Genomic DNA, 19,320 nt, shown 5'->3' with positions numbered 1-19,320 from the left:
TTTTTGCAACTTCCTACAACTCTGCTTCAAGAACTGACTGTTCACTTTCTGCCTAATATATCCCACTCCTTGACAGGTGTCACTGTAATGAGAAACAATGTTACACAATTTATCTATTATTGGTTTTAGTGTTGTGGCTGAAAAGTGTATACTGTATTGCACTTAAGTTTCATCTGTCAAAAGAACATTGTCCCACAACAAGGCAGGTTTTTTTTTTAGATATTTTCTGGCAAACTCCAACTGATCTTCCTGTTCTTGAGGGATACCAAGCAGTTTGCACGTTGTAGAAAACCCTCTGTATTTACTTCCCTGAAGTCTGATTTTAAAATTTGACAATGAATACACCTACATCCTGGAGAGAATTCTTGACTTGGCTAGATAATGTGAAGGGGTTTTTATTCACCAGGAAAATAATTCTGTGATCACAATTGTTTTTCATGACTATACAGGCCTTTTGGTGTTGCTGAGTTGTCTAATGCATTCCTTCTTTCTCACAATGTACCAAACTGCTGATTTGACCACTACTAAATATTCTGCACTCTCTTTCTGCTGGTTTTGTTTCAATTTCTCAGCCAAATTATTGCCTAGTTTCATTGCACTGACAGCTCTTTGGACTTCACATTGACAGTTCACAGCAACAGTCTACACATGCAAATTCCACACTGTGTATCAGTCAACTCCAGACCTTTTACCTGCTGAGTTGTTAGTCAAATAATGAGAGAACTGCTCACACCTGGCCACGGAACAGCTTGTCAGTCAATTCTTAAATTACTTTAGAGTCCCTGAAAATAAGGGGGCTGTGTATAATAATGTTTGCCCGTCTAAAACTGGTCAAATCTTGATTGAGTCATATTAAATATACTGTGGTGGCACAAAGAACAACAATTATGCAAACTGTGTCACTGACCAAAAAATTACGTATCTAATTGTATATTGTCCCAGCTCATTTGATCTTTATGCCCTGATCCATCCTTTGCGTACGGGGTAGACAACTAATTGAGGGGCTAAAAACACCAGACACAGAAGTAACTGACCTCTTCCACACTAGACAAGAAGGCTGGAACTGCTTTTGTCAGGACACACCCAGGGAAGGGAAAGCGGAAACACAATGTGTCCAGCACAGCCCAGGAAGGAATTTAAGACTACCTCTTCACCTTATACCATTGACTGAAGATATAAAATGCCTCAAGTCAAGGTGAACAAGCGGTGGGAACTCTTAAGAGTGATCTCAAAGTAGCCCATAAGCAAAAACTAAGATGAATTCTTTGTTTTGAGTACAGATGAACATAAGAATGAGGGGTCAGGGACCCATTTGTTGTATATAAAATATATCAGTTGGTATGCCTCGGATCAAATAAATAAGAGTGGTATCCCTGACTTTCCCAAGCCCAGCAGTTACAAAATCTTCAAGCCACACACCTTCAATTGGGTCCATGGAGTCAGGATGTGGACTTGACTCTGAACTGAGAACATTCTCTGGTGGTGGTACATATGGCTCATCAATATCAGGATCATTCTCATGTTCCATTAACCTAAATATAAAAAGAAAAAGTGAAAGAAAATTAATGAGTTAAAAAGTGAGCACACATTCAAAAAGAAGGATGTATTTTTTCTTTTTAAACAGTTACAAGTACGGTATGCAAATATCGCTGTATTTTAAAGTTCTAATAATTTCTATTTTATTACACAGAAATCTTCATGGGAATATGTCATTTTTTCTCAGAATATGCCCATTTTATGGAGAGTGTAATACATATTAGGAATTACTACAGTAGTCAAAGCATCTAGGGAGTGCATAGCCTTTAACAACACAAAGGATGCATAGATTAATGTATACAGTATGTGTATTTTCAAAATATGAATTCTAGCCCTACTTCTTAATCAAGCCACTTGAAATACAGTCCCCTTCACAATTATTGGCACCCCTGGAAAATATGAGTGAAAAGGGTTATAAGAAATTCACTTTTTGAAGAATTACCTTAATCCCACACAGAACAAATGTGAGAAATCCAACCTTCAGTTAAACTACATCAAAAATTCCATCATAAAGAAATAATTATTTTTAATAAAACCCCATTTGCCACAGTTATTGCACTCCTAGAAAGTCTTATGAATTGAGTGTAACTGAAGCATTTCTTCTGTCTGCATCTAAGTTTTTGTAAGTTGATCACTATGTGTAAAGAATTTTCAAGAAGTAATCCATGACTTCTTGTCTCCAAGATGACCCAAGTTTGTTTTTCAGAAAACAATAACATCTTGGGGTCACCAAATCTCTAAAACTACCATCAGATGCCACCCTCCATGACAACAGATTATTTGGAAGGAATGACAGTAAAAAGTCTTGCATTTAACCACCGATGTCAGTACCTGGAGTTTGCTAAATGCTACCGAAACATTGACTACAGCCATGTTCTTTGTTCAGACAAAGTGAAAATTGAGCTTTTTGGCAACAAATGCTCATGGTGGATTTGACATAAAAGGAAGGATGGTTATACTGAAAACAACCTGATCCCAAATGATCAAGTATGGTGGAGTGTCTGTGACTTATAAGGCTGTTTTTTTTTTCTAAATACCCTAGGAGCCTTGTTAGGTACATGTCATCATGGATTTTAAATACAAATCTGGCTGCCTCTGCCAAGAAACTAAAACTGAGTAATCATTGGATCTTCCAGCAAGACGATAAAACATACAGTACGTCTAAATCAACACAAAAATGGCTAAAGGAACAAAATATCAAGCTTTTGCAATGGCCATCTCAGGCCCTGGACCTAAACACCACTGATATCCTGTGGGGTGAGCCAAAGAAAGGGGACCCTGGATGATCCGGAGAGACTCAATAAAGAGGAATGGTCTCAGATTGTCTGTTATGTATTCTCCAACCTTATGGTAAAAATAACTGTGGCATTTTTTGTTAAAAATAATTATTTCTTGATGAGGAATTCTTTTTTCTTTGAGTAAATTTACTTCAAGGTTAGATTTATCTCATTTTTTTCAGTGTGAGATTAAGTTAATTCATAAAAAGGTGATTTTTTTTTTATAAACCCTTTTACTCATCTTTCCCTGGGGTGCCAATAATTGTGGAGGGGACTATATGTACAATTTATTCAAAGCTCCTAAAGAATAAAAGCTAACTGGAAAATCTTTTACGATTATTCATCTTTGTAAGCACTCACAATGTACAAGTTATATTAATTTGGCTTTTTTTTTAATACACAGGGTTCCAAAGCCAATCCACACACAGTTAGGGAGAAGGAAGAAACCAGACTTGGAACGGACACCAGACCAGACCATATTTGCACACATACATACTGATGTTCACACAGGGCCAATTCAGAATGACCAAATAAATTGTACACACAACTAACAAATGTCATAATTTACTGAATCCCAACAGCAATACATGGTCCAGGAGCAGCAATTATTAAAAAACAAAGCCAGTAAACCAGAATTAGCCCTGTCTTCTCCCTATTCCCTATCAATCAATTACAACATAAAGTTAGGTAAATGTCATTCATTAAGATTAATGGATATTCAGCAGACCTCTATATATTCTTTACAAAACAAAAATATAGCAAAAAATGTTTTGGGACACATACACAAGCTTTTTCCCTTTAGCATCTCTCATATAGTAAAAAGTAAAGTAAAAGAATAACTACATCATTACTGTAAAAGCAAAATAAGTCATAAAATATTTGTTAAAATAAAATAATGCATATACTATAAAAATATAATAAGTTAACTTTTTGAATCTTTAAACTCTATTCACTTATACCATCTCAAATGTTTTTTAGTGTAAGAGGCCAAGCAAAATTTAAAGAAACCCGGTTATTTTAGTGCGTCTGTCGATGCAGCTTCTAACCTGCCTATCCACTGCCAGTGGGTATCCCAGCACTATCAGGGTCAAATTAGGAAACAAGCCTGGATGGGACATCAGATTATTACAGAGCATGTATATGTATATACAGTATATACACACACACACACACACACACACACACACACACTAGCTCAGCTTAGACCTATGGGGAGTCTGTTTTTTTTTTTTTGTTTTGTTTTGTTTGTCTTCTGTATGAACATAATATTAGCTCTATCATGAACTGATTTCCTTCATGTTCTGTAATTTATTTGAACAAGAAGTAAGAAGTAAACTATTATAATCATTAAAAATATTTTCAGTTCTTTGCTTGTTTTCCATTTCCCAAAATATTTATTTATCATCATACAGAAGAAGTAAAGTGTGCTTTTATTTTTGGTGTTTATATCTCTTACTGGTTAATTTCGGAATTACCATCTGTTTTACACAGTCTGCTAATAAAGAATTCTTTTGGATTAATGTGATATAAATAGAGAGAGACTGCAGTGGGCTGGTGCCCTGCCTGGGGTTTGTTTCCTGCCTTGCGCTCTGTGTTGGCTGGGATTGGCTCCAGCAGACCCCCGTGACCCTGTAGTCAGGATATAGCGGGTTGGATAATGGATGGATGGATATAGAGAGAGAAGCAGATCCCCAATAAAAACTTATGAGTTCATTTTTTTTTTTGTAAATCTGTTTTCTACATTTGTTATCCTACAGCGTAACATAATTAAGGGTTGGAGAATACATTACTCCCCAGTTTTTGTTACACTATGCAAGATGTGTTACCATGTGATGATAATCTACTTAGTGGCATGTTCCAGTCTGTGGTGCCTCCAATATTCACAATCAGTCTGTCAGTGTTCCACAACATGGTTCTTGCATTGTCATTGCAAGTTTTTATTCTTTTTCTAAAACTGGAAATACTAAGGACTGTGTTTTTTTGTTTTTTCTTTATTTACAAAAGATCCTTGTTTTCCAAGTCTTTTTCAGCAGTCCCGTCATTTGTATGATGATCAATATAACTTGTTCAATTCACCCTCACAAGCACAACTTATGCCGATTGTCCTCGAATGTGTTCCTTCCTCTGTATGTGTAACTCATAGCTGCAATCAATTCATAAACACACCCTACAATCGTGTCTTTTTTTTGTATTTTTCAGATGGCTGCTGAAATTGACTCTCATAACTTTCTTTAAAGCAGAAGGCATACTGTTAACCAGTAACAAGTCATTTGTAGTACAATATGTCAGTACCAAAAGAGACTTCAGCGCACCTAAGATGCATGCTGAAAAGAAGTCAAGACTTGGATCCACTATATGTGGCACATAAGCAGAAAATTACAATTTTCAGATATGAACACTTTTTTTACATTTAAGAGACATTACTTAAAAAACACTGGATGATCATGAATCCTAATAGTCTTTACCGACCACTAATGGAACTTTTATTAAGTTTCATGATTTACATGAACACCGGGTCCTCTTCTCCATCTGACTCTGCCAGTTGACACACTATAACAATTTACCTTAGTTAAAGGATTTGTATTTTCCCTTTGTTCCGAGTGACAAATTTTGTCATTCAATATTTTATCCCATGGGAAGTTAACTGAATGTGTAACTAAACAGTAAAGGTTTAGTAGTAATAATAATAATCTCACCAATCCATCGCCCTCTCAATCCCTTGGTTCCCTGTGTATGCCAGAGCTTTTTCACTTTAAAAAAAAAAAAAAAAGTTTAATATTTTTAACAAGTAGAGAGCAAGAGAGAGGGTTGTTAATTAAATTACCACCACATTTACATATATTTTAATAAAACACTAATTTAAAAACATGTATCCCTTGTAAATGAAGGAGACTTCAGTGTAGTGATTAAATGGTATTAAGTGGAACACCTATCTTGACATTTTATGTCTTCTTATAGATTAAACTGCAAAATAAAACAAAGCATGTAAATTCTACTAAGCTTTATTATCTGCTATAATACTATGATATGGGTTATAAAAGTACTCCACAATACCGTTTGTTATCCACAGCAATATACATAATAAAGTCAACGATTTTATTGACTTACGCTCGGTTCTTATTAAAACCCATCTCTAGCAAACTTTCCAGAACTGTGCATTCAGCCATTGTGTTGACCTCTCTGACAGGTGGAGAAAAACTAGGAGAAAAACATTTTGATTAATTTAGGATTATATATTTCCTCCACAGAAAACATTTTACTACATGATGCTATCCGCTTACACAAGTGAATATTCCATATGAGAAAAGATAGACTGAAAAGAGAAAAACACAAGTTTCATTGCTACAGTGATGAAGTAATGGACACCATCATTACAGTTAATTTAAACAAATCCTTTAATCCAATGTCAACTAATGCTTGGAGCTAAATATATTATTTGCACATAAAACAGGCTATTTTCCTTTCATTGCTGGAGTGTATTTTACTAATAAGGTTATAATAAATGTATATAACACTGCTGTAGTTTTTAAAGCTCTTGAGAAAATTATGTTGAATTTAATAGTTTCTCATATAACACAAAATCAAATTAGACATCATGATGAAATTCAAGTAGCCTACACAAACCTTTATGGGATTTATATTCTATTAAGATACTGAGGTTTCAGCATTTATAAAAGGACAAATAAACCATTTATTCAAAGAGTAGGTGAGTATCACAACATTTTTCAAATCTTTATTAGTAATTTGAACATTACTGATTTCAAACTATAGTACTAGGGTGTTGTATCGTGTTAGCCATTATGAATGTAGAGAAAAGCCAAGCAAAATGACACCTTTTATTGGCTAACTAAAAAAATTACAATACAATATGCAAGCTTTCGAGGCAACTCAGGCCCCTTCTTCAGGCAAGATGTACTCTGATTTCAAACTGAATGAATAATCTAAAGATAAGGCCATTGGAGAGTTCTGGATGCTTGAACAGTGTTTAAAAAGAAACCCTTTTTATTTCACTAACTAGAAGTCAACTGAACATGTAGAAGGCCAAATTCAAGACAAGTACAAGATCTTCTTCAGAAACTGGGCTGTTAAGCTCTGTGCTTTAATACAACAATCACAACTCTTCAAAGAAAGACAAATGTATCATTTAATGGGAAAACTGAATGTATTGAAAAACATAAGGAGTGATTATCACACAGATTAAAAATGGTATATTACGGTGTTATCCATATCAGAGATCGTTATGAATAAAATTAATTAAAAGCTTTAACTTAGTATGCATCCCTTTGTGGTTTAAAATCATCTGCATGAGAGAACGACGTGACTCTCTCCTTACTTAACTAATCGATCTCCAAGTTGGAGTCACCTCATCCTCTCATCCAGATTCTACTTTGACAGCCTTCTGTCCAAGTATCCCAAATTCACACTGGAACAATATTTCTGTTTAATTGAAAAGGAGGTAAGGATTCGGTTCAATAGACGTCCTTCGGATCGGATTAATATGGAATAACGAGCTGTGAATGCATCTGACTAAGTGGAAATACATTCCAATCGCTTTAAGGGCGAATCAGAAAGAAAAGAATCACAGGCAATTGTTTAAGTTCACGTTTAAACAAACTGCCGCGTCGACTCCCGCACACTAGCCACATTTGACAAGAAGTAGAAGATGTACCGATTCCTCTACCTTACTCGCTCGGCAAAAACAAGCCTCTGACCACAGCCGTCAACTTCCTCGTGACTCACTTCACCAACTTGCCGGTATGTATTACGATGGCACCTAGCGCTAAACCCCAAAAGATTCTAACATCGATATATTAACGCGCATACAATCGCCGACTCACGAGCTTGTGTTTTCAGTTTCACATGGAGGATGAACACTGCGCGAACTACGGAAAGCACGGAGGCACATTCTGCGTAAATTAAAACGCGAAAGCCGATGTCGACTCCCTCAGATGTAGAGCCGGACAAAGGAGGGGGCCGCCTCAGGGTTTGTTGTCCTTGAAGCTACACTTTGAAATAAAACGACACTCCTCTTCTTAATAACAATGCAGCTGGGAACGGACGCTAGACAAAAATGACAGAAAGAACCTCTGAAAAGACAGCGACACCTAAGAAAATATTCCTACCTTCTTAAACGAGGACAGCTTGTCAGGTTCATAATGAGTTTTTTATTCAGTTCCTTCAATAGAATACAGTACTGATTTTATAAACGTATTAAATTTATGTATGTAAATTCTGAACTGTAGGAGACTAAAAGCCCGTACAAGTAACGAATATATTTGACCGCATTGGGCCTGCTATTGTATCCCCTGAACGTTACCCTTTTTTGTCAACTGTTAACATACAACTATTTAATTCCTTACTAACAGTAGCACTATTTTCTTCTGGGATTGATTCAAACCAGGAAAGCATTCTTAATGTCTAGAAGAGTCCATTCTTAGTAAACCTTGTTAATTTCTCTTTCGGCACAGACTGACAAACCAATAAAAATACCCATCACAACAAAGTCAGAGAAAACCTTTTTTATAGCCAAACGTAATACGTATAATTTTTTTCAAGGTGTTTATAAAATAAATCAGCAATATTTGTTGTATCCTTAACAGATTCAGGATGAGCAAGTCAGATTATACCACCTTTTATTAAAGGGGTGCACAACTGGGTAGACATTGACAGGTGTAAGGACATTACCACGATGACACAGGGCATTACATGAAATGTTCCTACAGATGCCAGTGTAAGGAGATGGTAAGCTCTTCATACTGTATGCACTGTCTGTTCCTAAAATAAATATTTCAGCAATCCAAAGCAAAGGTGAGTGTTGGCTTGAGCAGTATTGGTGCATTGCTGTTCCTGGATGACTGACTGATTAATTGATTGATTGACTGACAGACAGACATACAGACCGATCAAGCAAAAAAGCTTTTTTTGTCCCCAGAGGGAAACTTGGCTTTTTACAGAAGCTCGATAGATAGACACACACGCACTATTGCCTGAACACACACCAGAATGACTAAAAGAGAAAGAAATTTAAAAAGAAAGAAAACGTCTCGCTAACAGTCACAGTCAGGTGTATGGCTTTTGGTATATTTCCTAACACACTCCTGCTAAATAATTTATTAGCTGAAACTACTGTGTTAGTGTCTCAGAGAGAGGATATACTGCATTGTTCATAATGGCACTTTGGTACTACCTCAAGTGGGCCCAGAGTGTGTCCAGTAACTAAAACTGCCTTTTCAACTAGTTTTTTAATTCAGTTGGCCTCTATCGAAGTAATGCTATCAACCCAGTACACCACAGTGTAAAAAATGGCACTGGAAGAGTTATAGAAGAGGTGGAGGAAGTCACTACTCAGATTTAAGAAATGCCATCTGCCCTTTCTTATATTGTTCCTCTGTGTTATGAGACCAGTCTACCTGTCAGTGATGTGGTCTCCCAAGTGTACCATCTCCACATTGATCACCTGAATAATGACCGGACATACAGGCTTTTCGGTGTAGAGAAAGTCAATAACCAGTTCCTTGGTTTTGTTGATGTCAAGTTGTAGATAATTCTTTCTGCACCAAAAACAAAGTTCTCCACCTGGCTGCCATACTCTGTCTCTCCCCCGTTATCAATGCACTCTATAAGGGCAGAAATCATCTGAGAATTTCTGCAAGTGACATGACCTTGTGTTATATTTATAGGATGAGGTGTAAACAGTGAAGTGAAAAGGAGACAGGACTGTTCTTGTGGTGTTCCTGTGGTGTTCACATCCATATTTGAAACACAGTCCTTGAGTCTCACAACCTATGGTCTGAAGGACAGATAGTCGATTATCCAGGACACCAGAGGCTCCTCCATCTGCAATCCCTGAGCTTACCCCTTAACAGGTATGGCTGGATAGCATTGAAGGCACTGGGAATCTCAAAAAACATAATCCTCACAGTGCTGCCAGCATTGGCCAAGTAAAAATAAGATTTGTGGAGCAGACAGATAATTGCGTCACCCACTCCAATCTTTTTTCTGATAGGTAAACCACACTAGGTGGAGGTTGTCTATCACAAGATGACTCATAATCATCCTATACCAGCCTCTTAAAGGTCTTCATGATGTGAGACGAAAGTGTCATTGGCCTGTAGTCATTATGTGAAGAAATGGCTACCTTATTTACAACAGGAACATTGCTTTATGTTTTCAACAGCAGTGGCATTTTCTGGATCCTAAGGCATAGACTGAAAGGTGATAGAGGATACCACAAATTTGGTTAGCACATGCCTTAAAAAGTCGAGTACTGACTCCATCTGGTCCCATGGCTTTTCCTATGTGTAGCTTCTTCAGTTGTCTCCTTATTGGGTCTTCAGTTATAGACAATCCATACTGATGATCAATGGTGGACTCGTCACTGGCCATTCCTGTTGACATGGTGGGAGTTGTTGATGTAGTAGGGATGGTATGGAGGGACTGGTCTTTGGAAGAAGGTAGCAGTGGGAGAAAAATCTATTAAAAAATGGTTTAGGGTGTTAGCTTGTCCACATCCCCTTCTAGCGCCCTAGCCCTGCTTGAGTCCAGTAATTATGCCCAGTCCTTTCCAGAGATCTTTCGTTATTCTGAAAGAGTTTGTTTTCTTTTTTTAGTTTTGTAGGTTTCCTTTCCTTCACTCAGATTTTTTCATCCATACTCGCTGTGCATCCTTCATTTGTGGGATTTGAATGCTCTCTTTTTCTCATTCAGGAAACCTTTTAGCTCCTTAGTACTCTAGGCCTTTTTGTTTAAAAAGCTACACATTGTCTTTGATGGTACCACAGTGTTGATGCAAAAGTTAATATAGTTGATGATGCAGTGACTATGTCACTCATTATCAAACCCATGTGACCCACACATCATTTCCCAGTCTGTCATTTGGAAGCACTCATTCAGAGCCATTTTAGACTCCAGGCTCCTCTTCCTCACTATTCTGGTGGCAACAGGTTGCCGTCTAATAACAGGCTTGTAGCTGAGAATAAGATGAATCAGGTTGTGGTCAGATCTGACTAAAGGTTCCAGTAGTTTACATTTATAGACATGTTTAATAGCAGGTCCAGTTTTTTTATTTCCTCGAGCAGAAGAAGACACACACTGATAGAACTTTGTCATAGTTCCTTCTAAAGTAACATGGTTGAGGTCACCACATATTATAACTGCAAAGTTAGAGTGAGTCATCATTAAAGTGTTGGTAACAGAGTGAATCATTTCCATTGTTGAGCCCCCATTTTCAGTGTGAGGAATATAAACCTTAATAAGGATAATGTAACATATCTCCCTAGTCAAGAGGACAAAGTCCGACAGCAAGAGTTTCAATGTCTGAATCACAAAAAGTAGTTTTAACTATAACATGCTCCCTTCTACATTATTCCTCATTTACATGGATGACCAGTCCCCCTCCTGTCTTTTTTCCACACCTCACTGGGATTCTGTCTGCTCAATTATGATAAAATCCGTCTAGCATTAAAATAGCATTTGGTGTATCAGATTTAAGCCAGCTCTCTGTAAAACACAATTATCTGCTAACATTGGACAGTTTGCATGGGTGTCTGTCCCTCTGGACAAAGAGAGGTTAAAGTAATACTTTGCACAAAATATTTTGTTTTTTTATTTGATACCCACCCCATATATTTTGTATTGATGGCTGTGAAAAACTTTTAATCTCATGTTTTCAGGAAGAATGGAGTGAAAAAAAACATACGCTATAATACAAACTAATAGTGAACAGTCCTGCATAAGGACAAACAATGTGATAAATGTCCATGGAAAAAAAAGAAGGAAAAATGTCATGTTACTCTTGTCATATAAACCACATGTCAGTTATCCAGTCATATACTCAAAATGTTCAAAACACATGCTTTTTGCTAAAATATTGTTAAGATGTATACAGAAAATCAGAGCACATTATAAACAGAAAACTAAATCTCAAGCAACGTTCATGTCTTTTAAATTGAAGATCCACCACTCCTCCTCATTCATGGGCCAAGAGTTGTGTCCTAAGAACACGAAGGCATTTTATTCCATGGAAAAAGTAAGTACACCCTTGATGCTAATAGCTGGCATGTCCCCCTTTGGCAGAAGCAACCTCAAGCAGGTATTTTTATAATTGTCTACCAGTATCTGACATTGACTGAGAGAAAGTTTTTCCCACTCCTCCATGCAAAATTCTTTCAGCTGTGCAATGTTTGGTCTGCTTTCACTTAAGTTTTAATCTTATGACAGATAGTCTTACATAATCCCCCACCAGCCTCTGGTACGGTGAAACATTTATAGTGGATTCTAGGATGATGAGCTGTCCAGGACCTGATGCAGCAAAGCAGCCCCAAACCATACCATTTTCACCACCATGCTTTGTATCAAGTGTTTCTCGGTAACTGCTTTCTTTGGATTTTGCCAAACATGTCTGCTTGTACTGTGGCCAAATAACTCTCATCTTTGCCTCCTCTGTCCAGAGCACATTGTTTCATTAAGTCCTGGTCTTTGCTGAGAGTTCCTGAACAAACTTTAGCCTTGCCATAATGTTCTTTCTGGACAACAAATGATTCCTCCTTGTTCACCTCCATTGAAGATCCAATTTGTTCTGCCTCTTTCTTATCTTAAATGAGCACTGCTTGACATCAACAGAGCCAAATGCTATTGGTAGGTGATGAAATTATGGGGCTCTTAGAGACTTATTTCAACATCTAGTGTTTTGCTTTCTGGCAGAACTTGCTGTGGCAGATTTCCAACTGTTTGCAGATCTTTTATACAGTATATCCCTTCCCAGACTCAATAGCATCTATTACTGTCTCTCTAAGGTCTCAGAGAGCTCCTTTGATCTAGTCATAGTGATAATACACACTTCAACAATAAAAAAGTAAACTAAATGCCTGAGGTTTAAATAAGACAGATTCAGACAAGATCCTTGCTAATGATGTTCTAATGATTAGCACCTGATCTGGTACACTTGATTCTAATTTTAGATATTTGAGGTAGTGATAAATGTACAGTTGTACTTCCTTCTTTCACATGTGAAGTTTGCAGTTATGGTGACTTAAATTATACAATGGACTACAAAATGTAAAGGTGGAATGATGTTTTTAGGAGTTAGTTTAGGGCTGTGTTGGCATGCATCAGCAAAAGAAAAAAGTTTCAAGGTTATTTCATTGCTGGAAAGAAAAGAATGTTAAAGACACAGTTTGAGCTATAAAGGAAAAGTAGGTAACATATACAGGAGGGGAAGCAATGAGCAGGTGAGAAAAGGTGAGATTAGGTATGGAATTGTTGCTATTTGAGAAGAGGAAGGAAAAGATTAAAGAGATAGTCAGCCATTGAAACCGGGAGAAATATGTGATCCCAGTGATGCTTCTGAAATATTTTATCTCCTTTATCTATAGATACTGTCTAAATAATGATCAAATCTTGATATTAGATTAGATTAGGTAAACTTTATTAATCCAACAGGGAAATTCAGATGCATTCAGCAGCAGAAACACCAAAAAAAACCAAGGATAAACACTCACAGGACAGATAATACAGCCAGTCAATCAATCGACCAATAAATAAATTAATAAAAATAAACTTAACACATACATCAGGTGGAAGCATTGAATTTCTTAATAGCAATGGGCAGAAAAGACCCCAAGGCCCTTCTTAGCACACTGTGGTGGAATGAGCCTGTGGCTAAAAGTGCGCCAAGAGAGCACCTCCTAGAGGGGATGGAGGAGATTTTTTCATGATGGCATTCAAAGTGTCTCCATATGTTAAAAATAAAAACATTTCATGGGATGTACTTACTTTTTCACATGACATCATATCACTGTAATGTTCGGGTGCCGAAACACCAGGATTTATGGAGATAGTTTTAGTCTGGTAACCCAGGCACAAATACTAGACTGTTGATGTCCCCTGAATATGATTTCTGGGGCTTGATCAGAAGTAACCCTTGCATGGCATTTTAAGCCACCTCAGTGCAAGAAATGATCAGTGAGTGCAGAATAAGGTGGTGATGACGGTGAACCAACCGGAGAACAAATAAGGATCTGAAGAGAGAGAGATAGAGAAAGGGATAAATGGGATGTGGTTGCAGTCAGATAAAACAGTTACCAACCTTGGACGGAATGCCAGTTTAATGCATGGCACTTTCTCTTACATACCAAGTCACTTAATATGCTAAAATACCTATTTTAGTCTCAAAAGAAACTTCCACAGAGACAGGAGGAAAAATCCATATAAACAGTGGGTATCAAACTATGGTACTGAGAGATATCCACAATAATCCCTGTGCCAACATGATGCCCCATTACTGTATGTATCAATTCTCAGAAATAAATGTATTATACGACTGTAGTCAATGAGGCAAAACCTAGAGAATACAGAATAGAAAAACATGCATTTAATTTTACAAAAACCTGAATGGAACATTACAAATCTTGCTGCATCTATGATGGTTTTAGCTGTGAAAGATGCTATAAAGATTAATGAATTGTTCTTATCTATAATGTGATATCATTTTTCCACACTTTATTTCATTTTAAACCCAGTTTCCTACTGTGCATATGCAGAAGTTTGCGTACAAGTAGACATGCACGTACTGTGTTTCTCACAGTGTTTGTTTTTTCTCACATATAAGCTGAATAAATATCATGGTGCTGGTGTACAGCTTATATATGCCATCTCTATAGGTTGCCAGAAAAAATGAACAGATGTGTTACAAAGCTAGCTGAAGATACCAAACATATTTCAATCATAGGCAGTCCCAGTCAAATTGAAGATGGCAGTGTTGCAATGTGGCTGTCCAACACGCCTCAAGTCATCATGCATGACAAAGCACAAGTATATTGCATTTACCGCAATTGAGTGTGGTTTGACTTTTCTGCAATAAATCAGACTTGCAATAATAAATGTAAATTAATTTTAAACCTTGCCGTGTTCATGAGTGACTTAGAGGCAAAGTGATTAAAGCTTCAACTTGATAAACTATTTGCTACTACAAAATATGCCTGTTAGGTTAACTGTAGATTCTGAACTGACTCATCCAATGCTGGTTCCTGCCTTATGCTGAAAGTTACCAAGATAGGCTCCATCTCCATGTAATACAAACATTAAGTCGATAAAATGAAGGAATTTATGTGGTATTGGTGGGATGTCTTCTTTTAAAAAGACTGAAAAGTTCCACCCTGATATTCATAACATAGTCAGTACAAATGTGAGCACTAGATCCACACTGCAACAATGAAGAAAATGTTCTCTTTCTTTCTTTCTTTCTTTCTTTCTTTCTTTCTTTCTTTCTTTCTTTCTTTCTTTCTTTCTTTCTTTCTTTCAGTCATAAACAGACAGAACTACGCTGTATCTTTAACAGTGAATTGTGGATTAGGGTCACCGCCGGCTGTTGTGTGGGTGAAACAAAAAAAAAGAAAAGAAAAAAAAAAACAATGACAAAGAAGGGCTGTGTGCATCAAATGTGAATATAGCACACTGTGTGCAAACTTGTGCAACCAGTGCAAAAGCCATAAAGGCGATCTGCCAGCTTCAGCTCACTTGTACAGAGTTCATTGTTACTGTATATGAAAAAGCCGTTCGTTTGTATCCGACAGAGACTGGAGAGCTACGGTGGTCTGCCTTTCTGTAGCAGGCTAAATGAATCGTAGAGGTAAGCAGCTGCTTTTCAAACTGCTGCTGACGTTTCTGGTGTTTGTAGGCCAGGCAGCGGTTAGTCGACTAAGTGGCTCAATGGCCCTGTTGGGGAGTTCTTTTCACATCTTAGCTGATGCCATGGCTATGGCAACAAGTGTGCTGAATTCCCTGGTAGCTTCAATGAGACATTCTTCTGTCAGAAACCGGAATACCTTTGGATGGGCCCGGGCAGAGGTGATGGGGAAGCTGGTGAATGCTGTGTTCATTACAACTCTGTGTTTCATAATTACTTTGGAAGCCTTAAACCGATTCATGAAGCCGAGCCCACTTGGACGACCCTTGGCTCTGCTGTTGGCAGGAAGTATGGGTCTTATAATGACCCTGATTTGCCTACTGATGTACTGGAGTGATTCACAAAGTTCCAAGATAGAAAGATCGCTAAGAAGTGCTAGACGGGACACAGCAACGATGGACAAGCAGGACAGGGAACATGGGCTACAAGGTTGGTCTTTCTTTATCTGTTTCTTAACTTCTTTCTTTCTTTTTTCTTGGCTGTTCCTGTATCTTGTATTCAGAGTATCAGTGTCTCCTGTGTCCCACTTTACTGTCTGTGAACAAGTCTTTCTGGTTTTTTGTAAAGGACAACTTGGCTGCCGCTATCCTACCTTGAGAGCTGTGCACGGTCCAATTATCCTTATCTCACCGTGTGATTTCAAACACCACTCTGCTGCTGCCAATGTAACGTTTTTCACAGGCTGGCATGGTGCCAGGTCATGCACAGAATTTGATTTAAGCTTCTGCCAAACGTGTTCAGAAACAAACAACAAGACCCTCAGAAGCCTAAGGCATTGAACAGCAGCAGCAGCAGCAGGCCCACACAGAGGTTTTTTTTCATAATTGGTTTACGACAGCCCTTCAGAGCATGCAGAGGTGAAAAATGGTTTTGTTGTATTCCCTGGGCCAAATGCCATAGTGTAGCTCCAAATCCTCGCTCTTTTCACACATATAGAAATGTTGCTGTAATTGATCACACAGTTTATAAATGATATATTTTCATGCATCCATTATCAAGTTTGGCTAGTTAATTAGTTGATAGGCTTATATTTGAGTAACCATTTTTATGAAATACTTATGTTCTCAATGGATCACCACACCCGCAATCAGGGTATGGTTATTTTGTGTGTCCAATATTGACGGAATAGCATCCACAACTCTTAAATTGAAGTGTGTTCAGTAAGTGGATGGATTACTTTCTGCAGTGCGTATACTTTATTTATACTTTGTTAAATGATGCGACTCAAACCACCTACAACTGAACACCAGCAATACCAAGGAGCTAGTGGTGGATTTTAGGAGGACCAGGCCCCTCATGGACCCCGTGATCATCAGAGGTGACTGTGTGCAGAGGGTGCAGACCCATAAATACCTGGGAGTGCAGCTGAATGATAAATTGGACAGGACTGCCAATACTGAACCGACTATACTTCCTTAGAAGGCTTGTGTCCTTCAACATCTGCAATAAGATGCTGCAGATGTTCTATCAGACGGTTGTGGCGAGCAGTCTCTTCTACACAGTGGTGTGCTGAGGAGGCAACATAAAGAAGAGGGACGCCTCACGCCTGGACAAACTGGTGAGGAAGGCAGGTTCTATTGTAGGCACGGAGCTGGACAGTTTCACATCTGTGGCAGAGCGACAGGCACTAAGCAGGCTCCTGTCAATCATGGAAAATCCACTGCATTCACTGAACAGTATCATCTCCAGAAAGAGGAGCAGCGTCAGCGACAGACTGTTGTCACTGGCCAGCTCCACTGACAGACTGAGGAGATCGTTCCTCCCCCACACTATGCGACTCTTTAATTCTACCCCCTGGGGTTTTTTTAAACGTTAACATTATACAAAGTTGTTGTCTGTTATACCTTCATTTTTATCACTTTTTAATTTAATATTGTTTTTTATCAGTATGCTGCTGGAGTATGTGAATTTCCCCTTGGGATTAATAAAGTATTTATCTATCTTTCTGGCTATCTATGAGAGACATTATTAAAATAAGAATCAACCATTACATGACCACTGTGACTCAGCGTTGCTCAGGCTGCTGCTCACAAAATGACTGGGAGATTGTGCACTGGGGTACATGTAAGGATTCAGCAGATAAATGGGTACACAGAGCATTTCTTTTATTTAAGAATTATAAAATATTACCTAGGACAGCTTCAGCCTAGAATTAGGTTACAGATGTTTGATAAAGATGGATGGAGTTGGGAGAGGAATTCAGTTAAACCCTAATTTAGAGTAAGAAAGCAATGTCTGCAAATGAAGTTAAGCTAAAGATCAATTGTAAAATACTGTATGTAATAATTTAAAGATTTACGTAAGAACATAGAACATAAGTAATTTGACAATTGAGAGGAGACCAAGCGTGTTTGTTTAGCTAATATTTAATATCTATGCCCTGATATCTCATCCAGACACTTGTAAAAGTTTGTCAAGATTTCTGCTTCAACCACATGACTAGTAAGTAGTTTGTTGCAAATCCCTAAAACTCTCTTTGCTTCCTGGCTTCAGCCCTAAATGCACTTCCCCTTAATTTCCACTGATGTCCTCAAGTATGAGATTCATCTTTAAGTTGAAAGAATTCTGCTAGATCTTCTTTATCGATACCTTTAAGGATTTTCAATAAGCTGGATTAGGTCCCCATGCAGTCTCCTCTGCTCGAGACTAATCAGGTTTAATTCTGTGAGTCTGCCACAGTAGGACATGTCCTTAAGTCCTGGGATGCTCCTGGTTGCTCTTCTCTGCACAGCCTCAAGTGCTGCTATGTCTTTCTTGTACCATGGTGACCAGAACTGCACACAGTACTCCAGGTGTGGTCTTATTAGTGCATTATATAGTTTAAGCACAAAGTCCCTGGATTCACATTGAAAGGTTTTTTATAATATAACATAAATTTTGTTGCCTTTTTAATCGCTTCTGTGTATTGCTTAGATAATGAGAATGTTATGTCAGCATAAACCTAAGTCCTTCTCAGAGGTTGCTTACTTGAGGATGGTGTCCCTCCACTTTCATTTATAACTGATGCTCCTTTTGCCCCCATGTAGCACTTATCTATCAATCCATTTCCAAACTCCTTAATTTGGTTCAGGGTTACAAAGTCCAGAGCGTATTGCGGCCACATTCAGCACATAGTAGGATCCAGAGTGTTGATACCACATTCGAGTAAGAATTTCACTATAACCCATTGCACACACTCATATTCACTCACATTCACAATTTAGACTCATAGTCTAAGTGAAAAATCATTTTCTTGACATGTGAGAATAAAAGCAGAGGAACTAGTAGAAAAACATGGGAAGAACATTCGAACTTCACAAAGGCAGTCACTAATTTTGCTGGAGCTGTGAGACAGCAAGACTATAACTTGAAAATTTCTGAATTGACCACATAGAAGTACACCCTAGGAATGAAGTGCAAGTTTATTTAAGACAGGAATAAAAGGTAAAGTGGAAATTAGCTACCTATACGTCTAGCCGTTTTCTGTATCAGCTTATCCAATTTAAGGTTGTACAAACTGTAGCCAATCTCAGCCACACTGAACACAAGGCACTAACCAAGCTTTAGTCCATAGCAAAGCAGACTTTGACACACACCAGCATTAACTCATACAGAGCCAATTTAAAGGCCATTGTGGCAAACACGTGAACAGCATGAACGGACAATGACATGCTTATTATTCAAACCCAAGAGCTTTAAGGCAACAGTGCTAACCACTTTACTGTATTCCTATATAACGAAAGCATAGAAATTCCCTGTCATTAACCAATTAATTAATGAACTGAAATAATACACTAGATTTCTGAGTAGAAATGAATTAACAAATTCTGTAACTGGAAAATT

The 19,320-nt window shown here is 37.8% G+C and overlaps 2 protein-coding genes across 5 annotated transcripts in view; one reads left to right on the top strand and one right to left on the bottom strand.

Annotated features, from left to right (window-relative positions):
* The window catches only part of ubxn1 (UBX domain protein 1), a 28,725-nt gene extending 20,742 nt beyond the window's left edge, over positions 1–7,983 (bottom strand). The window contains exons 1-4 of one of the 3 annotated variants that reach the window (XM_039769350.1): positions 7,937–7,983; positions 5,922–6,011; positions 5,510–5,563; positions 1,420–1,532 (exon numbers count right to left, since the gene is read on the bottom strand). In XM_039769350.1, coding sequence (XP_039625284.1) covers positions 1,420–1,532; positions 5,510–5,563; positions 5,922–6,011; positions 7,937–7,968 — 289 coding nt within the window. In that variant the 5' untranslated portion in view covers positions 7,969–7,983. The other 2 variants (XM_039769349.1, XM_039769351.1) reach the window with 2 other exon arrangements.
* A 7,323-nt stretch (positions 7,984–15,306) lies between these two features.
* LOC120539353 (zinc transporter 1-like) overlaps positions 15,307–19,320 on the top strand; it is a 79,816-nt gene continuing 75,802 nt past the window's right edge. For both annotated transcript variants that reach the window (XM_039769347.1, XM_039769346.1), the window contains exon 1: positions 15,307–15,927. In XM_039769347.1, coding sequence (XP_039625281.1) covers positions 15,429–15,927 — 499 coding nt within the window. In that variant the 5' untranslated portion in view covers positions 15,307–15,428. The remainder of the gene's footprint in view (positions 15,928–19,320) is intronic.

This window comes from Polypterus senegalus, chromosome 11 (genome assembly GCF_016835505.1).
Source record: "Polypterus senegalus isolate Bchr_013 chromosome 11, ASM1683550v1, whole genome shotgun sequence".
Lineage (NCBI taxonomy): Eukaryota > Metazoa > Chordata > Cladistia > Polypteriformes > Polypteridae > Polypterus > Polypterus senegalus.
The sequence above is the reverse complement of the archived record's forward strand: the minus strand, read 5'-3'. Positions and strand labels throughout refer to the sequence as shown.